The 12,500-nt window shown below is 35.5% G+C and overlaps 5 protein-coding genes across 8 annotated transcripts in view; 1 reads left to right on the top strand and 4 right to left on the bottom strand.

The window, feature by feature from the left end:
* Positions 1-2,900, bottom strand: part of LOC100636919 (P protein-like) — a 7,597-nt gene extending 4,697 nt beyond the window's left edge. Inside the window, exons 1-10 of the mRNA XM_019999331.1 lie at positions 2,648-2,900; positions 2,299-2,553; positions 2,087-2,159; positions 1,347-1,418; positions 1,130-1,275; positions 859-977; positions 605-701; positions 415-468; positions 99-170; positions 1-46 (exon numbers count right to left, since the gene is read on the bottom strand). The exon at positions 1-46 is cut by the window's left edge and continues 20 nt beyond it. Coding sequence (XP_019854890.1) covers positions 1-46; positions 99-170; positions 415-468; positions 605-701; positions 859-977; positions 1,130-1,275; positions 1,347-1,418; positions 2,087-2,159; positions 2,299-2,553; positions 2,648-2,872 — 1,159 coding nt within the window. The 5' untranslated portion in view covers positions 2,873-2,900. The remainder of the gene's footprint in view (positions 47-98; positions 171-414; positions 469-604; positions 702-858; positions 978-1,129; positions 1,276-1,346; positions 1,419-2,086; positions 2,160-2,298; positions 2,554-2,647) is intronic.
* Positions 2,901-2,984: 84 nt separating this feature from the next.
* On the top strand, positions 2,985-11,143 carry LOC109583845 (F-box only protein 8-like). Of its 3 annotated transcripts, none has more exons than XM_019999337.1 (7): positions 2,985-3,401; positions 4,104-4,155; positions 4,248-4,322; positions 4,377-4,495; positions 4,545-4,613; positions 5,079-5,194; positions 10,809-11,143. In XM_019999337.1, the coding sequence occupies exons 1-7, from the start codon at positions 3,193-3,195 to the stop codon at positions 11,021-11,023; spliced, it is 855 nt and encodes a 284-aa protein (XP_019854896.1). In that variant the 5' UTR covers positions 2,985-3,192; the 3' UTR covers positions 11,024-11,143. The 3 variants fall into 3 exon arrangements, with proteins under 3 accessions (XP_019854896.1, XP_019854895.1, XP_019854897.1); XM_019999336.1 differs by lacking the exon at positions 10,809-11,143 and adding an exon at positions 7,892-8,416; XM_019999338.1 differs by lacking the exon at positions 10,809-11,143 and adding an exon at positions 5,625-7,228.
* On the bottom strand, positions 5,741-6,702 carry LOC109583846 (uncharacterized). 2 transcript variants are annotated; one of them, XM_019999340.1, is made up of 5 exons: positions 6,622-6,702; positions 6,534-6,564; positions 6,411-6,484; positions 6,280-6,363; positions 5,741-6,232 (listed from the first exon to the last, which is right to left on the bottom strand). In XM_019999340.1, exons 1-5 carry the CDS (start codon positions 6,677-6,679, stop codon positions 5,757-5,759), a joined length of 723 nt encoding a protein of 240 aa, XP_019854899.1. In that variant the 5' UTR covers positions 6,680-6,702; the 3' UTR covers positions 5,741-5,756. The 2 variants fall into 2 exon arrangements, with proteins under 2 accessions (XP_019854899.1, XP_019854898.1); XM_019999339.1 differs by having other exon boundaries at positions 6,534-6,687.
* Positions 9,227-10,800, bottom strand: LOC109583847 (uncharacterized). Its single transcript, XM_019999341.1, has 4 exons — positions 10,198-10,800; positions 10,078-10,148; positions 9,947-10,030; positions 9,227-9,899 (listed from the first exon to the last, which is right to left on the bottom strand). Exons 1-4 carry the CDS (start codon positions 10,341-10,343, stop codon positions 9,424-9,426), a joined length of 777 nt encoding a protein of 258 aa, XP_019854900.1. The 5' UTR covers positions 10,344-10,800; the 3' UTR covers positions 9,227-9,423.
* Positions 11,144-11,342: 199 nt separating the features above from the next.
* The window catches only part of LOC100636794 (pre-mRNA cleavage complex 2 protein Pcf11-like), a 5,857-nt gene continuing 4,699 nt past the window's right edge, over positions 11,343-12,500 (bottom strand). The window contains exons 10-13 of the mRNA XM_019999351.1: positions 12,427-12,469; positions 12,255-12,361; positions 11,868-11,999; positions 11,343-11,489 (exon numbers count right to left, since the gene is read on the bottom strand). Of these exons, the coding sequence (XP_019854910.1) occupies positions 11,424-11,489; positions 11,868-11,999; positions 12,255-12,361; positions 12,427-12,469 (348 nt within the window). The 3' untranslated portion in view covers positions 11,343-11,423. The remainder of the gene's footprint in view (positions 11,490-11,867; positions 12,000-12,254; positions 12,362-12,426; positions 12,470-12,500) is intronic.

The following is a 12,500-nucleotide window of genomic DNA, read 5'->3' as shown; positions in this document are numbered from 1 at the left end:
TTGTTTCTAAGCTTAACCATTCAACTGCTGTTTCAAGAGTTGGTCTCTGAAAAAATTATTTTTAATAACAAAAAATTGATTTTTTTCATTTGAGGTACTTTGTGTAGCATAGAGAGTACACCCAATACCAGGGTACTGCCTATAAGGGCAGCTATTGTCCTGTGCACCAACTAATGACAAGGAGAGAAAGATAAAATTTAATAGAGAGAAAGAGAAAAGAAAAGGATTAGGTTAATAGTAGGAGAGGTGTATACCAAATTATGATATAATGCATGTACATAAAGGTGGGAAATTGAGAGAAAAATAAAATAGAGAGAAAGGAGAAGTAATGAAATTAGAATAATAGTAGACATTATAAGTGTAGAGAGGAGAGATAGAGATGAAAGCAAGAGGTGGGAGAGGTAAAGCACTTACATCAAACACTATCATTATGTAAACTACCACCAGTATCAATCCAGCAAGCACAATCTATTCACATTACAAATGAAAGAAAAACTTAACACCATATAAGGATTTGCGACTATTAAATTACACAAGCACATGACACTCATAAAAATCATACTCCCTCCCTCCCTCCTCTCTTCCTCTTGTATTGATAGCTTACTTGTAATGTCTCGCTTAGTATCTCTCCCATGATTGCAAATTCAAAATGAACATCTACATCTTCAGAGACTAGAAACCTTACAGTAACTGGATCAGTCCTGGTAACAATAAAAATATGATTATTAAATGCTAATAATAATTTTGATAATAATATTATAGAGCATTATCATTATTATAATAACAATGACAGATAAAAAAACATTAATAAGAATAGTATATATATATCACTGTCAAGTGTATTGATGAATAACATACGTTTTTACTGGTATTATACGAGTTATAAGCTCCTCATCACTATGCTCTCCTGATTGTAGTTTCTCCTTGTCTTTAAGGAGTTGTACACTAGCACAGTTTGCATCCTCACTGTTTAACAACTGGTAAATGCATTAAGTGTGGTTGTGCAATTGAGGAAAGAGTGCAGGGAGAATGGAGAGAAGGAACAAAATAGTTATATGCGATAAAGATTAAATTAAATAACAATAAAGACATTAAAATGCTTAATAATAAGTATTATATTTGTCCTTACTTCACATGCATTGCCATATATTGTATTATTATCGTTATTCTCTTCAACACATATCACCATGAATGTCGAACAGTCTGTGGGATCACCATGTTCCTGGTCTGCAGCAAAAGTATTAGGGCCAGTCTTGTTACCATAATATTCCATATCTATATTGTGATGATGATAAAGAATGAGAAGGAGGAGTAGATATAAAGAGATGTAGATCATAATTACTTACCATAGAAAGGACCCCTCATGTGTAATTTGATATGATACCATTTATCTTTCTCGTGATCAACAGACACATAGCCTATTAGCACAATGTGAGTTAAAGAAAACACAGACAACTGACTCAATTCACATATTAGGATCAGAAGTACTATAAGAAGTACAGAAGTACTTTATAGTGCTGCAATAATGCATGCATGAACATGTAACAGTTTATTGCAAATAAGAGGAATTGTTTGCATAAATTGCTAGTACACATCACATGCTTTTATGGCCCAATATTAACATGCACACACATACAATAACTAATATCATTGTGTTATACTAGATTGCATCAGTTGTATTGTTAAGCTGCACCCTAGTGTGTCTGTGTGACTGTTATGAATACTAGTTGATATAGAATGCATCATGTGATAAGGTCAAATGAGGCCGAATGAGGCGTATTCATATATGAGTATGACTCCCCTTGCAAAGCTGTTCAGTTACAATCCATAATAATAGAAGACAGTGAGAATCATAGATTGGACTAGGTTTATTGCAGCTAAACTACATCATCTACTTTAGTTTCAATGGACAGCTGCTGCTACAAATCATAATACAAGTCTAGCAACTAATTATGAAGTGTTTTAGTACAAGTTGAAGTACAAGCTTCACACTTAATGTACAAGGAGAGAATGATGCACAGAGAAACACTATTGCTAGATATAGAGTAGAGGGAAAAGAGAGGATGAGGGTGGTATTTAAGGATACTGTATGGTTTGTTGCTGCTGACTGAAGTTAGCACGTAATGTTCTTCTAGCTCATCTCTGATTGAAAAGAAAATCTAAACAGGAATAGATAGTAAGGATAAAAACATAGATGTGATAGTTATGAATGTGTCAGTTGTAATTATGATTTCATGCATTAGTAGCTAGAAACAAGCTCTCTAAATTATTCAGTGGAATATATATCAAGGGGCTTACAATAGCTAGTAATAGTAATACTGCTAGTGCAGTGATTCTCGTTGCACTAATTCCCTTTTTAATTTTCTCTTTCCTCCTTTGTCTTGTTTCCTTGGCAGTTGGTGAGATCAGGTCTCTCTCACTGTACTCGCTATCATCCTCCCTTTCCATGACCCTGTAAGACAATCCTTCCCCATTATCAATGCGATTATCAAAGTGATGGCTGGCAATAAAACCTCTTCTATTATCTCTGTCTTCTTGGGACTCTCTCAGGCTCTGCAAAAAAGAGCAAGCAAACAATGAGTAAACATAAATATAATAAACAAAAATGAATAAACAAAATAATAAATAGCTGGTGTTCTAGGCCTACCCTTGATGCTGTAAAGCCAGGCCTTGGAGAGCGGCTGTATCTAGCGCTGGGCAGCTCGCTGTCAGAGAGGTATCGCTCGTAATCTGGAGGTGGTGTTTCTATGAGCCTGCTCTGGCGACCTGCCGTCTCCCCATCGGAGAAGCAAGTGCTCTCGTTCCTTTTGCGAGGCGGGGAGATCTTGTTAGGGCTGGCACTGCGACTTAGGAGCATTTCAATGTCAGCCATTTCGTGTCAGTGTTTTCTTTGCACCCCAGGAATAAGGGCGTGGCTAATTAGAGTGATTATTTAACGCCCACGCAAAAGTAAAAAGGGCGTGGGCCTGACAAAATGTCCCTCCCTAAACGACACGTCAAATAGAGACACGGCACATATCGTGAGGTGGTATCTGTTGCCTTGCTGCAAGTACTAAAAGGAGAGCAGAGAAGACAAAGAGACACCAGGGGAGGAGAAAGAAATCATGGACGTTGACCTGTGAGCTTCCTAAAGTGGTGTTAAGTGACCCGTAAAAGAGAAACAAAGATTTGTAAAAACAAATTAAAATAACTATGGGGCAAGTCTCCTCGTGCCATTCCTGTAACGACAGGGAGGTCTCCTCGCGGTCTCAGAAGAGGGACAGTTTCCCTGATCTGGCTCAGCTCCCTCCCGAGGTTGCTGTGGAGGTTCTCTCACATTTAGATGCAACCGATCTTTGTCTTGCATCGTGTGTTAATGACCTTTGGTGTAGCCTAACCAATGTTGATGTCCTATGGAAGAGGTGAGGGAGAGACCATTAGAACAAGGGCTATTACAGTACTGTAGTATCTCTTAAACTTAGTCACTCTATATATAGAACACAGACACTTCCATTTAATGGACAGTATCTAGTGTACCAATTACATTCCTTACTGTATAAAATAACCTCCACATAAAGGACACCTCTGTATAACAAACTTTCTGGCACCAAAGTGTCTGTTAATAATAATTGCAACCGATAAAAATAAGGTGCACTCATGCTGTAGTTTTTTTTAATTGTTAAATAGCATAGTTATGAAAATATTTGTATTGATCCATGATTACCATGTTGATTAGTAGAGAATACATGTACATTTGAAGTGTATATATAAAAATTGGCAGCCTCAAGCGATAGGTCACATAGTTTAATTTGGCACATACCAACTCAAATAAAATTTAACAGGCAATACATTACAAAAGTGATAAATTTTTCAACTGCCTATTACCTGTAATTATTTTTAATACCGTATGGAAGAAAATTTTGGAGGTAGTTAAATTTGGCAAATTTGGCGTTTTGATAGCCATTCGCCAAAACAAAAATTTGCCATTTTGAGCCATTATACGCATGCTCAATAGCACGTGGCCACAAATTCGTCAAATTAAAATTCGCCAATCACCAAAATTTAGCAATTCGCCAAAATTTAGTCCCTCCAAAATTTCCTTCTGTACGGTAATTTATTACTAGGCTCTGTTATAGAAGATGGGAACAAGTTTCAGCTTACTACAATGGCTATATGGTAATTAAACTAATTATAATGGCACTTTGATCATCCTAATTGATTTTCTTTCTCTTTTCCCTCTCTTCTCTTCTCTACATTTTTGTCCAAAGGATGCCCATACCTACAAATCTCTCTATTTAACACTTGACAATGGAATGCTCACTTTCTCATCCGATCCACACGAGGTAATGTTGACAAGGGGTCCTGGAATTTACTTCAGTCCCCGAACCCTCCCATAGGGTCTGAGATATTTGATACAGGAGGGGGTCCTGAATGATGATTCCGAGTCCATTGCAGCTTTTATACATTACAGTGATATTATATCATGGCCTAGTTTGGAGAAATATTTAAGAGAAAGGTAAGGGCGTGGCTAAATTATAATTTTTGATTTTGTCATACGACTTCAGGTGGGACGTGTTAGAAAAAATAGTTTCACTTCATAATTACGAGAATCATTTTCTGCCTGATGCTTTAAGGTATTGTCACTTATTAATGTTATTATTGTTGTTGTTATTATCACCACTACTGTCATAAAGTGTCATTATTATTATTATAAACAGACACGACAAATGTAAAAATAAAATAAAATAGGTCAAGTTATTTCATATAGCTTTATTGATAATACCTTAAGGTTACTTTTAAATGCGGGTACTATTAATTGCGAATTTTGCGTTTGGGTTAAAAATTACAATTATTAATATGCGCAATTGTTAATAATGACATCATGATGCCATATAACTATTAGTAATAATTACTTAATCGCAATTTTTAATACCAGCAAAATCTACCTTGTGCTAAAATCGCAAAAATTTAGTACCCGCAATTAAAAGTCACTCTAAGGTAATTATTCTTAATAATAATAATTAATAATAATGATAATAATAAATAGAAACATTAATATACACACACATGTACGTGTGTACATAATATTTCTCTCTCAGGTACTTATTTTCAAAGATACCAGCTCCGAAAGAAAGAGGGCCATTTCTTGACAGACTTTTAGATCTTTTCCTTATACAGTACAAATCATGCAATGTTGGACTGTCGTATTCCACAGGTAGAGCAAACGAGAGAGAGAAAGAGAGGAAGGGAAGAGAGAGAGCACACAGAGCTTCAATGATGCATGTGATACAGCATAACCTTATACTGTATAGAAGGAAATTTTGGATGGAGTTAAATTTGGTGAATTGCTATACCATATAGCAGGTATATTCCGTTCGAGTTTAATTTCGTTCTTTTTGTTCTCATTCCTTGTGGAACGAACATTTTATTTTCCAAATGAAAAGGGCGTTTCCTCAATGCCATGTGTGCAAAATGGCTGCTCAGAACGAAAATAAAACAAACGAAAATTTCTAATTCTGCTTAGAATGAACATTTTTCCAGACGAAATATACCCGCTATACAGTATTTGCTAGGCATAGATGAAAACAGACTGTACTACATGTATATTGATTGATGAGGTTTCGATAATAATTATTATTATTTAGAAAAGTTACATGAAAAAAAGAAGCAGCAAAAACTATGAAAAAAAGGCCTAACAAAAATATCCTAACAAAAATAGTCCTAACAAAAAGTCCTATTATTATTGCTTCTTCATGCACTTATTATATTAAGCCAGTTCATTGCTTTTTGCAAATATCAATGGGCAATTTACTAGAGAGATCTTCGAATGGACATTTTCCTTTGTTATTGACACCAAACCCACTGCATCCTTCTCCATCAGTCAAGGGTATGTAAGGGAGGCTCGGAGCACCTCTATCATGCTTTGGCTTGGTACAGCTCTTTGGTGGCCACCACTGGTAGCAGTATAGGCCCATGTCAGTGTACTCCTCTCCACAGAAATGGCTGCAATGTCCCCAACAAACGCTGCCAAGTCCGGTATAGTGCTCTTCGCATTCAGGATAGCAGAGACCAGCTTCATATTCCCAATCTGAAGGGCATCCATCCCCTGCACATGCGTTTGGTCCTATGCGTATTGGGAAAGTTTCATTAGCAAGAAGTGAACATTTCTTATAGCAATGATCAGCAAACAGCTCCTCGTCATCAGCACATCCAAAAGTATATCTAAAAATTGTTGTTCCACATGCAGCTGTAACTACAAATGGAATGAAACAGTACAAACTCTAGTTGCAAAAGTCTTACTATCAACACAGCCTAACTTATTTCCCTTATAGTAGACACAAATTTTTTCTCCTTCAATTTTGACTTCTATATCTTTTGTACCACCTTTAAATTGTAAGGATGGATTTTTAATTCAATAGAAACAAGAATACCTTCTTGTAAAAGTGATGTCCCTTCTTCTGGTGGTGAAGCCTCATTATTCATGTTTGTTACTTTGTTCCTGTTGCTAAGGTCACATGAATAATGTACAATAGTATACACACAATACATTATACCTGTAATGATCACTGTGGTAAGACTTTGTGCCTATCATAGAAATAACATACAATGAACATACATTAACACATACAGCTATTGACATACTTGGCAAAGCCAGAGCACAAACACTGAGAGTCATAAAGAAGAATACAAGAGTCTTCATCGTGATTTTCCCTTACTTGTAACTTGTTCACTGCATCAAAAAGCACCTCTTTATATAGCCTGCTGAACATGAGGCATGCATCATGCAGCTCTTGTTACAAGCACGTGTCAAAAATGCCTTACACACGTGTGCCTGGTCTTATTTACAACTAAGTACACCTAATAGTACATAATAGTAAGCTACCCAAAATATTGGTATTAGACATTGTGGCTCTCGTGAAACATGTTTGCCCTGGGTCCATACTATTATTTACAACTTCTAGTGCATCACAATGCCCCATTGTACTTTTCTTTCCTCATTCATTGAATCAATCATCAACTTGCAAAGCATGGATTATACGTAATGTAATGCATAATTTCATTCATTAAAGTTTTTATGTATGACAACAAGAAGCATAACTATAATATTCCTATATGCTTCTTAATGCACTTATTATATTAGATCAGTTCATTGCTTGTTGCATTCAAGATTACCAGAGATGTCAATCTTTGCACATCCTCCTTGATTATTTTTACCAAACCCATTCCATCCCAATCCATTGGTCCAGAGTTGGTAAGGTATAGGGTACTAGCACCTCTATCATACCTTGGCTTGTAACAGCTCTTTGGTGGCTACCACTGGTAGCAGTATAGGCCCATGTCATCATACTCCACAGAATTAGCTGCAATATCACAAGCAACAGTGGCAACTCTGATGTAGTAATCTTTGCATTTATGATAGCAGAGACCATCATATCTTCATCTTCATCACATCCATCCTTTGACCATGTGTGTATTGCTGTGCGTAATGGAAATCTGCACTAGCAAGAAGTGAACATTTCTTATAGCATAATCCAAGATAGTTCTCCTCATTATCAGCACAACCAATAGTTACTGGACCATCCTTTTTTCCTCATGCTTTGTGAAGTAGAAAATAAATCAATTTACAATATGCAGTACCCTTTACTATCAACACAGCCAAGCTTGACTAGTGAGTAGTAGACACAAATTTCAATATTGTATGACAACAAGAAGCATAGTAATAAAAATTCCTATACTGCTTCTTTGTACACTTGGACACTCTGTAACAGACACCTTTATTTTACGTACAGTACCTAATGTACCAATTACATTACATACATATAAAGGACACCTCTGTATAATACAACAGTCTAACTTCTGTGTCCCATTATATCAGAGGCACCACTGCATACTTATTTATTTCTCCCTCCAGATACTCTGAAGGTTTTGTGTTATTCTCTGATACTCCTCAGCGTGGATCTGACCAGTCCCCACGTCAAGAACAAAATGTCAAAGAGAGAGTTCATACGTAACCTCCGTCCCACCGTAACAGGTATATCGGACGACACACTTGGACACATGTACGATAACATTTATCTCAGTGGGCACGTGGCAACACAGGATGACACAGGCTCTCCAGTGAGGTAGCAGCTGCTTTTTAACTCAAAATTTTGTTTTTATCATCATGGATCATTTTCGCTTTATGTTTAGTACTTGACATCATTATAGGATAAATTATTTTAATGAAAAAATATTGTAATTATCACAAATTATATTATATTTTATGTATATGTGTGTATATTATTATTAGTCAATTGTGCTATATATATTAGTACTAATAATACTATTTCTTAACAAGTCGCATGATAAATATTATAACAATTATTATTTTTACTCAAGAGATTTATTATTAATTGTATATTATTATTATTATTATTACAAAGAAATACATTATATTACAGATCAATAATAATAATAATATTAATTAATAATAATGAGATGAGAGACAGAGAGAGGGGGGGGGAGAAATGGGAGCATATGTTCAATGGTTTTGCTGTGTCACTGATTGGAGATGAATCAACAGACATTAATCCTAAGGACTAATAGAAAAAGATTCTAATTTATGCCACACCTTAAATACTATAAGTACTAAATGTCCATGCAGCATAAGCAGGTGTATCAAAAATGTAATGTAAAAAGAGAATTCTCTCTTAGCCATTTTGATAAAATACACTGTACTATAGTACAGGCAATTTTTGAGCAACTTTAAAAATTAATTATATGTGTGGGACTCTAAATCTTTCTTGTTGGTGAGTTATAGCTATTTGAATTTCATCCTGAGTATTTGTGCCATTATAAAATCATAATCATAGTATGTCATAATTGATAAAGTAAATGTACCCGACCCAGAAACTTTTTGAAGCAAATGTAATAGAAAAAGGAAAGTTTCCTAGCAATTCATCATGTGTATTTGGAAACATAGATAATAGAGTAAATATCTATATTGGAAACCTAAAACTTATTAGCTTTAATGACACACCTATAACACAAACATAAATCAATTATAGGAATGACCTGGGAGCTTTGCCTCCCAGGTCGTTAAAAATTGAAGGTCAACAGTTTCATTGTTTTATGAATATACAAGACTGTTTCTTGTATGTTTTTAAAAAATTGCTCAAAATAGAGTTGCTGACTATTTTATCTAATTTGGTAATAAAGTCATGCATAAACAAACATTGCAAGGGAAAGCTAAACCTTGTGCTTGTTATAGGCATAGATCACTTGGCATAAATAAAAACAGACTGTACTATATTGATTGATGAGATTTCGATAATAATTATTTAGAAAAGTTGCATGAAAAAATAAGCAGCAAAACTATCAAAAAAAAGGCCTAACAAAAAATATCCTAACAAAAAGTCCTATTATTATTGCTTGTTCATGCACTTATTATATTAAGCCAGTTCACTACTTGTTGCATCCAAGATCAACGGGCGATTTACTAGAGACATCTTCCAATGGACATTTTCCTTCGTTATTCACACCAAACCCGTTGCATTGCAATCCATTGGTCCAGGGTTGGTAAGGGAGGCTCCCAACACCTCTACCATACGATGGCTTGGAACAGGCATGCGGTGGCCACCACCGGTAGCAGTATAGGCCCATGTCAGTGTAATCTTTTCCACAGAATTTGCTGCAGTATCCCCAACAAACGGTGGCAACTCCGATGTAGTATTCTTTGCATTTAGGATAGCAGAGACCAGCATCATATTCCTGACTTGAAGTGCATCCATTCCTTGCGCATGTGTTTGGTCCTGTGCGTAATGGGAAATCTTTATTAGCAAGAAGTGAACATTTTTTGAAGCACATTCCCAGTAACAGCTCCTCATCATCAGCACAACCAAGAGTAAACCATTGCATTTTAAATCCACATGCATTGCTAACTACAAATGGAATCAAGCAGTAAAAACTCTAGCTGCAAAAGTCTTACGATTAGTACAGCCAAACAGGGTTATCTCATAGTAAACACAAATTTTGTTTCCATGAACTGTGACTGTGACATCTCTTATACCACCTTTAAATTGTAAGGATGGATTTTTAATTCAATAGAAACAAAAATACTTTTATGTACAAGCGATCTCTCTTCTGGTGGTGAAGTCTCATTATTCATGTTTGTTACTTTGTTCCTGTTGCTAAGGTCACATGAATAATGTACAATAGTATACACACAATACATTATACCTGTAATGATCACGATTGTAAGACTTTGTGCCTATCATAGAAATAACATACAATGAACATACATTAACACATACACCTATTGACATACTTGGCATAGCTAGAGCACAAACACTGAGAGTCATAAAGAAGAATACAAGAATCTTCATTGTAATTTTCTCTTATAGTTGTAGCTTGCTCACTGCATCAAGAAGCACCTCTTTATATAGCCTGCTGAACATGAGGCATGCATCATGCAGCTCTTGTTACAAGCACGTGTCAAAAATGCCTCAATGTTTGACATGTGTGCCTGGTATTATTTACAACTAAGTACACCTAATAGTACATAATAGTAAGCTACCCGAAATATTGGTATTAGACATTGTGGCTCTCGTGAAACATGTTTGCCCTGGCTGCATACTATTATTTACAACTCCTAGTGCATCGCAATAGACTACTGACCCAACACAATGCCCCCATTGTACTTTTTTTTGTTACATTCTTCCTCATTCATTGAATCGATCATCAACTTGCAAAGCATAGATTATGTGGCATAAATAGAAACGTACTGTATAATTTCATTGATTAAAGTTTATTAGAGGCACCATTGTAGGCATATTTTTCTCTCTCTCCAGATACTCTGAAGGTTTTGTGTTACTCTCTCATACTCCTCAGTGTGGATCTGACCAGTCCCCACGTCAAGAACAAAATGTCAAAGAGAGAGTTCATACGTAACCTCCGTCCCACCGTAACAGGTATATCGGATGACACACTTGGACACATGTATGATAACATTTATCTCAGTGGGCACGTAGCAACACAGGATGACACAGGCTCTCCGGCAAGGTAGCAGCTGCATGGTTTTAACTCAAAATTATTCTTTGTTTTTATCATCATGGATCATTTTTGCCTTATGTTTAGTACTTGACTTGACATCATTATAGGATAAATTATTTTAATGAAAAATAATTGTAATCATCACAAATTATATTATATTTTATGTGTATGTGTGTGTATATTATTATTAGTCAATTGTGCTACATGTATTAGTACTAATCGCATAATAAATATTATAACAATTATTATTTTTACTTGAGAGATTTATTATTATAATTATATATTATTATTATTATTATTACAAAGAAAATACATTATATATTACAGATCTATAATAAATAATAATAATAATAACAATAATAATAATAATGAGATGAGAGACAGAGAGAGAGAGGGGGGGGAGAGAGATGGGATCATATGTTCAATGGTTTTGCTGTCTCACTGATTGGAGACGAATCAACAGACATTAATCCTAAGGACTAGAGAAAAAGAAAGATTCTAATTTATGCCACACCTTAAATACTATAAGTGAAATGTCCATGCAACATAAGCACATAAATCAAAAATGTAGCATAAAAGAAAAATTTTGGACCAATTTTTGAGTAACCTTAAAAATTATTCATAAAAAATCCAAATTTGATCAAAATGATCTCAAACTTTTTACACAACATAAGAACATGTATATGTTTCAGAAACACTTATAAAAAAGAAATTCTCTCCTTTACAATTTTGGTGAAATTTGGCCAAAGTCCCTTTTGCTTCAATTTTTGAGTTACATGTACTTTAAAATTTATATAAAAATCAAAATTAATTTTGATCTGATAAAAAATTGAGCAATCCTCCCCTAGCTGACAAACCTCTTTTGAATCAACGTAACAGTAACTGTGATACAATACTCCATCTCCTGTACGAAGTGCATCTTTAAAGTGCCACTCCTCTTCATCTTCCTCCCAGAACTGCTCCAACTGCTCATGACATACACCACACACCTTAGAGAGAGGGAGAGAGAGGGGGGAGGGAGAGAGAGAGGGGGGAGAGAGAGAGAGGGGGGAGGGAGGGAGAGGGAGGGAGAGAGAGAGGGGGGAGAGGAGGGAGAGAGAGAGGGGGGGGAGGGAGGGAGGGAGAGAGAGGGGGGAGAAGATGAGAAATATGTTTTAAAAATAAAGCATAAATATGGCAATCACTGTACATGTACATGTACACATGTACAAAAAAGGTAGAATTTAGTAAAAGGGTATACTTACTTGAGTATCTTCCCCTGGAAGAACTTGACAGCTTATACCAGCAGATTTGTTTTCATCTCTACCAACAGAATCCTCTTTACTTTCTTGTTCCATTGATAATAATGGCTCTGAGAGAGAGAGAGAGAGAGAGTAATGTACATGTACATATCTATAAACAGTAGTTGATACCTACCATTCTGATTGATAAGTGATGATCCATCAAAAGTGATCCAATCCTAAAAACAAAACACATGATACTAAAAGTGT

Source organism: Amphimedon queenslandica, unplaced genomic scaffold (genome assembly GCF_000090795.2).
Source record: "Amphimedon queenslandica unplaced genomic scaffold, v1.1 AMPQUscaffold_13276, whole genome shotgun sequence".
In the NCBI taxonomy this organism is placed as follows: Eukaryota; Metazoa; Porifera; class Demospongiae; order Haplosclerida; family Niphatidae; genus Amphimedon; species Amphimedon queenslandica.
Note: the sequence above shows the minus strand (reverse complement) of the source record. Positions and strands in the feature narration are given on the sequence as shown.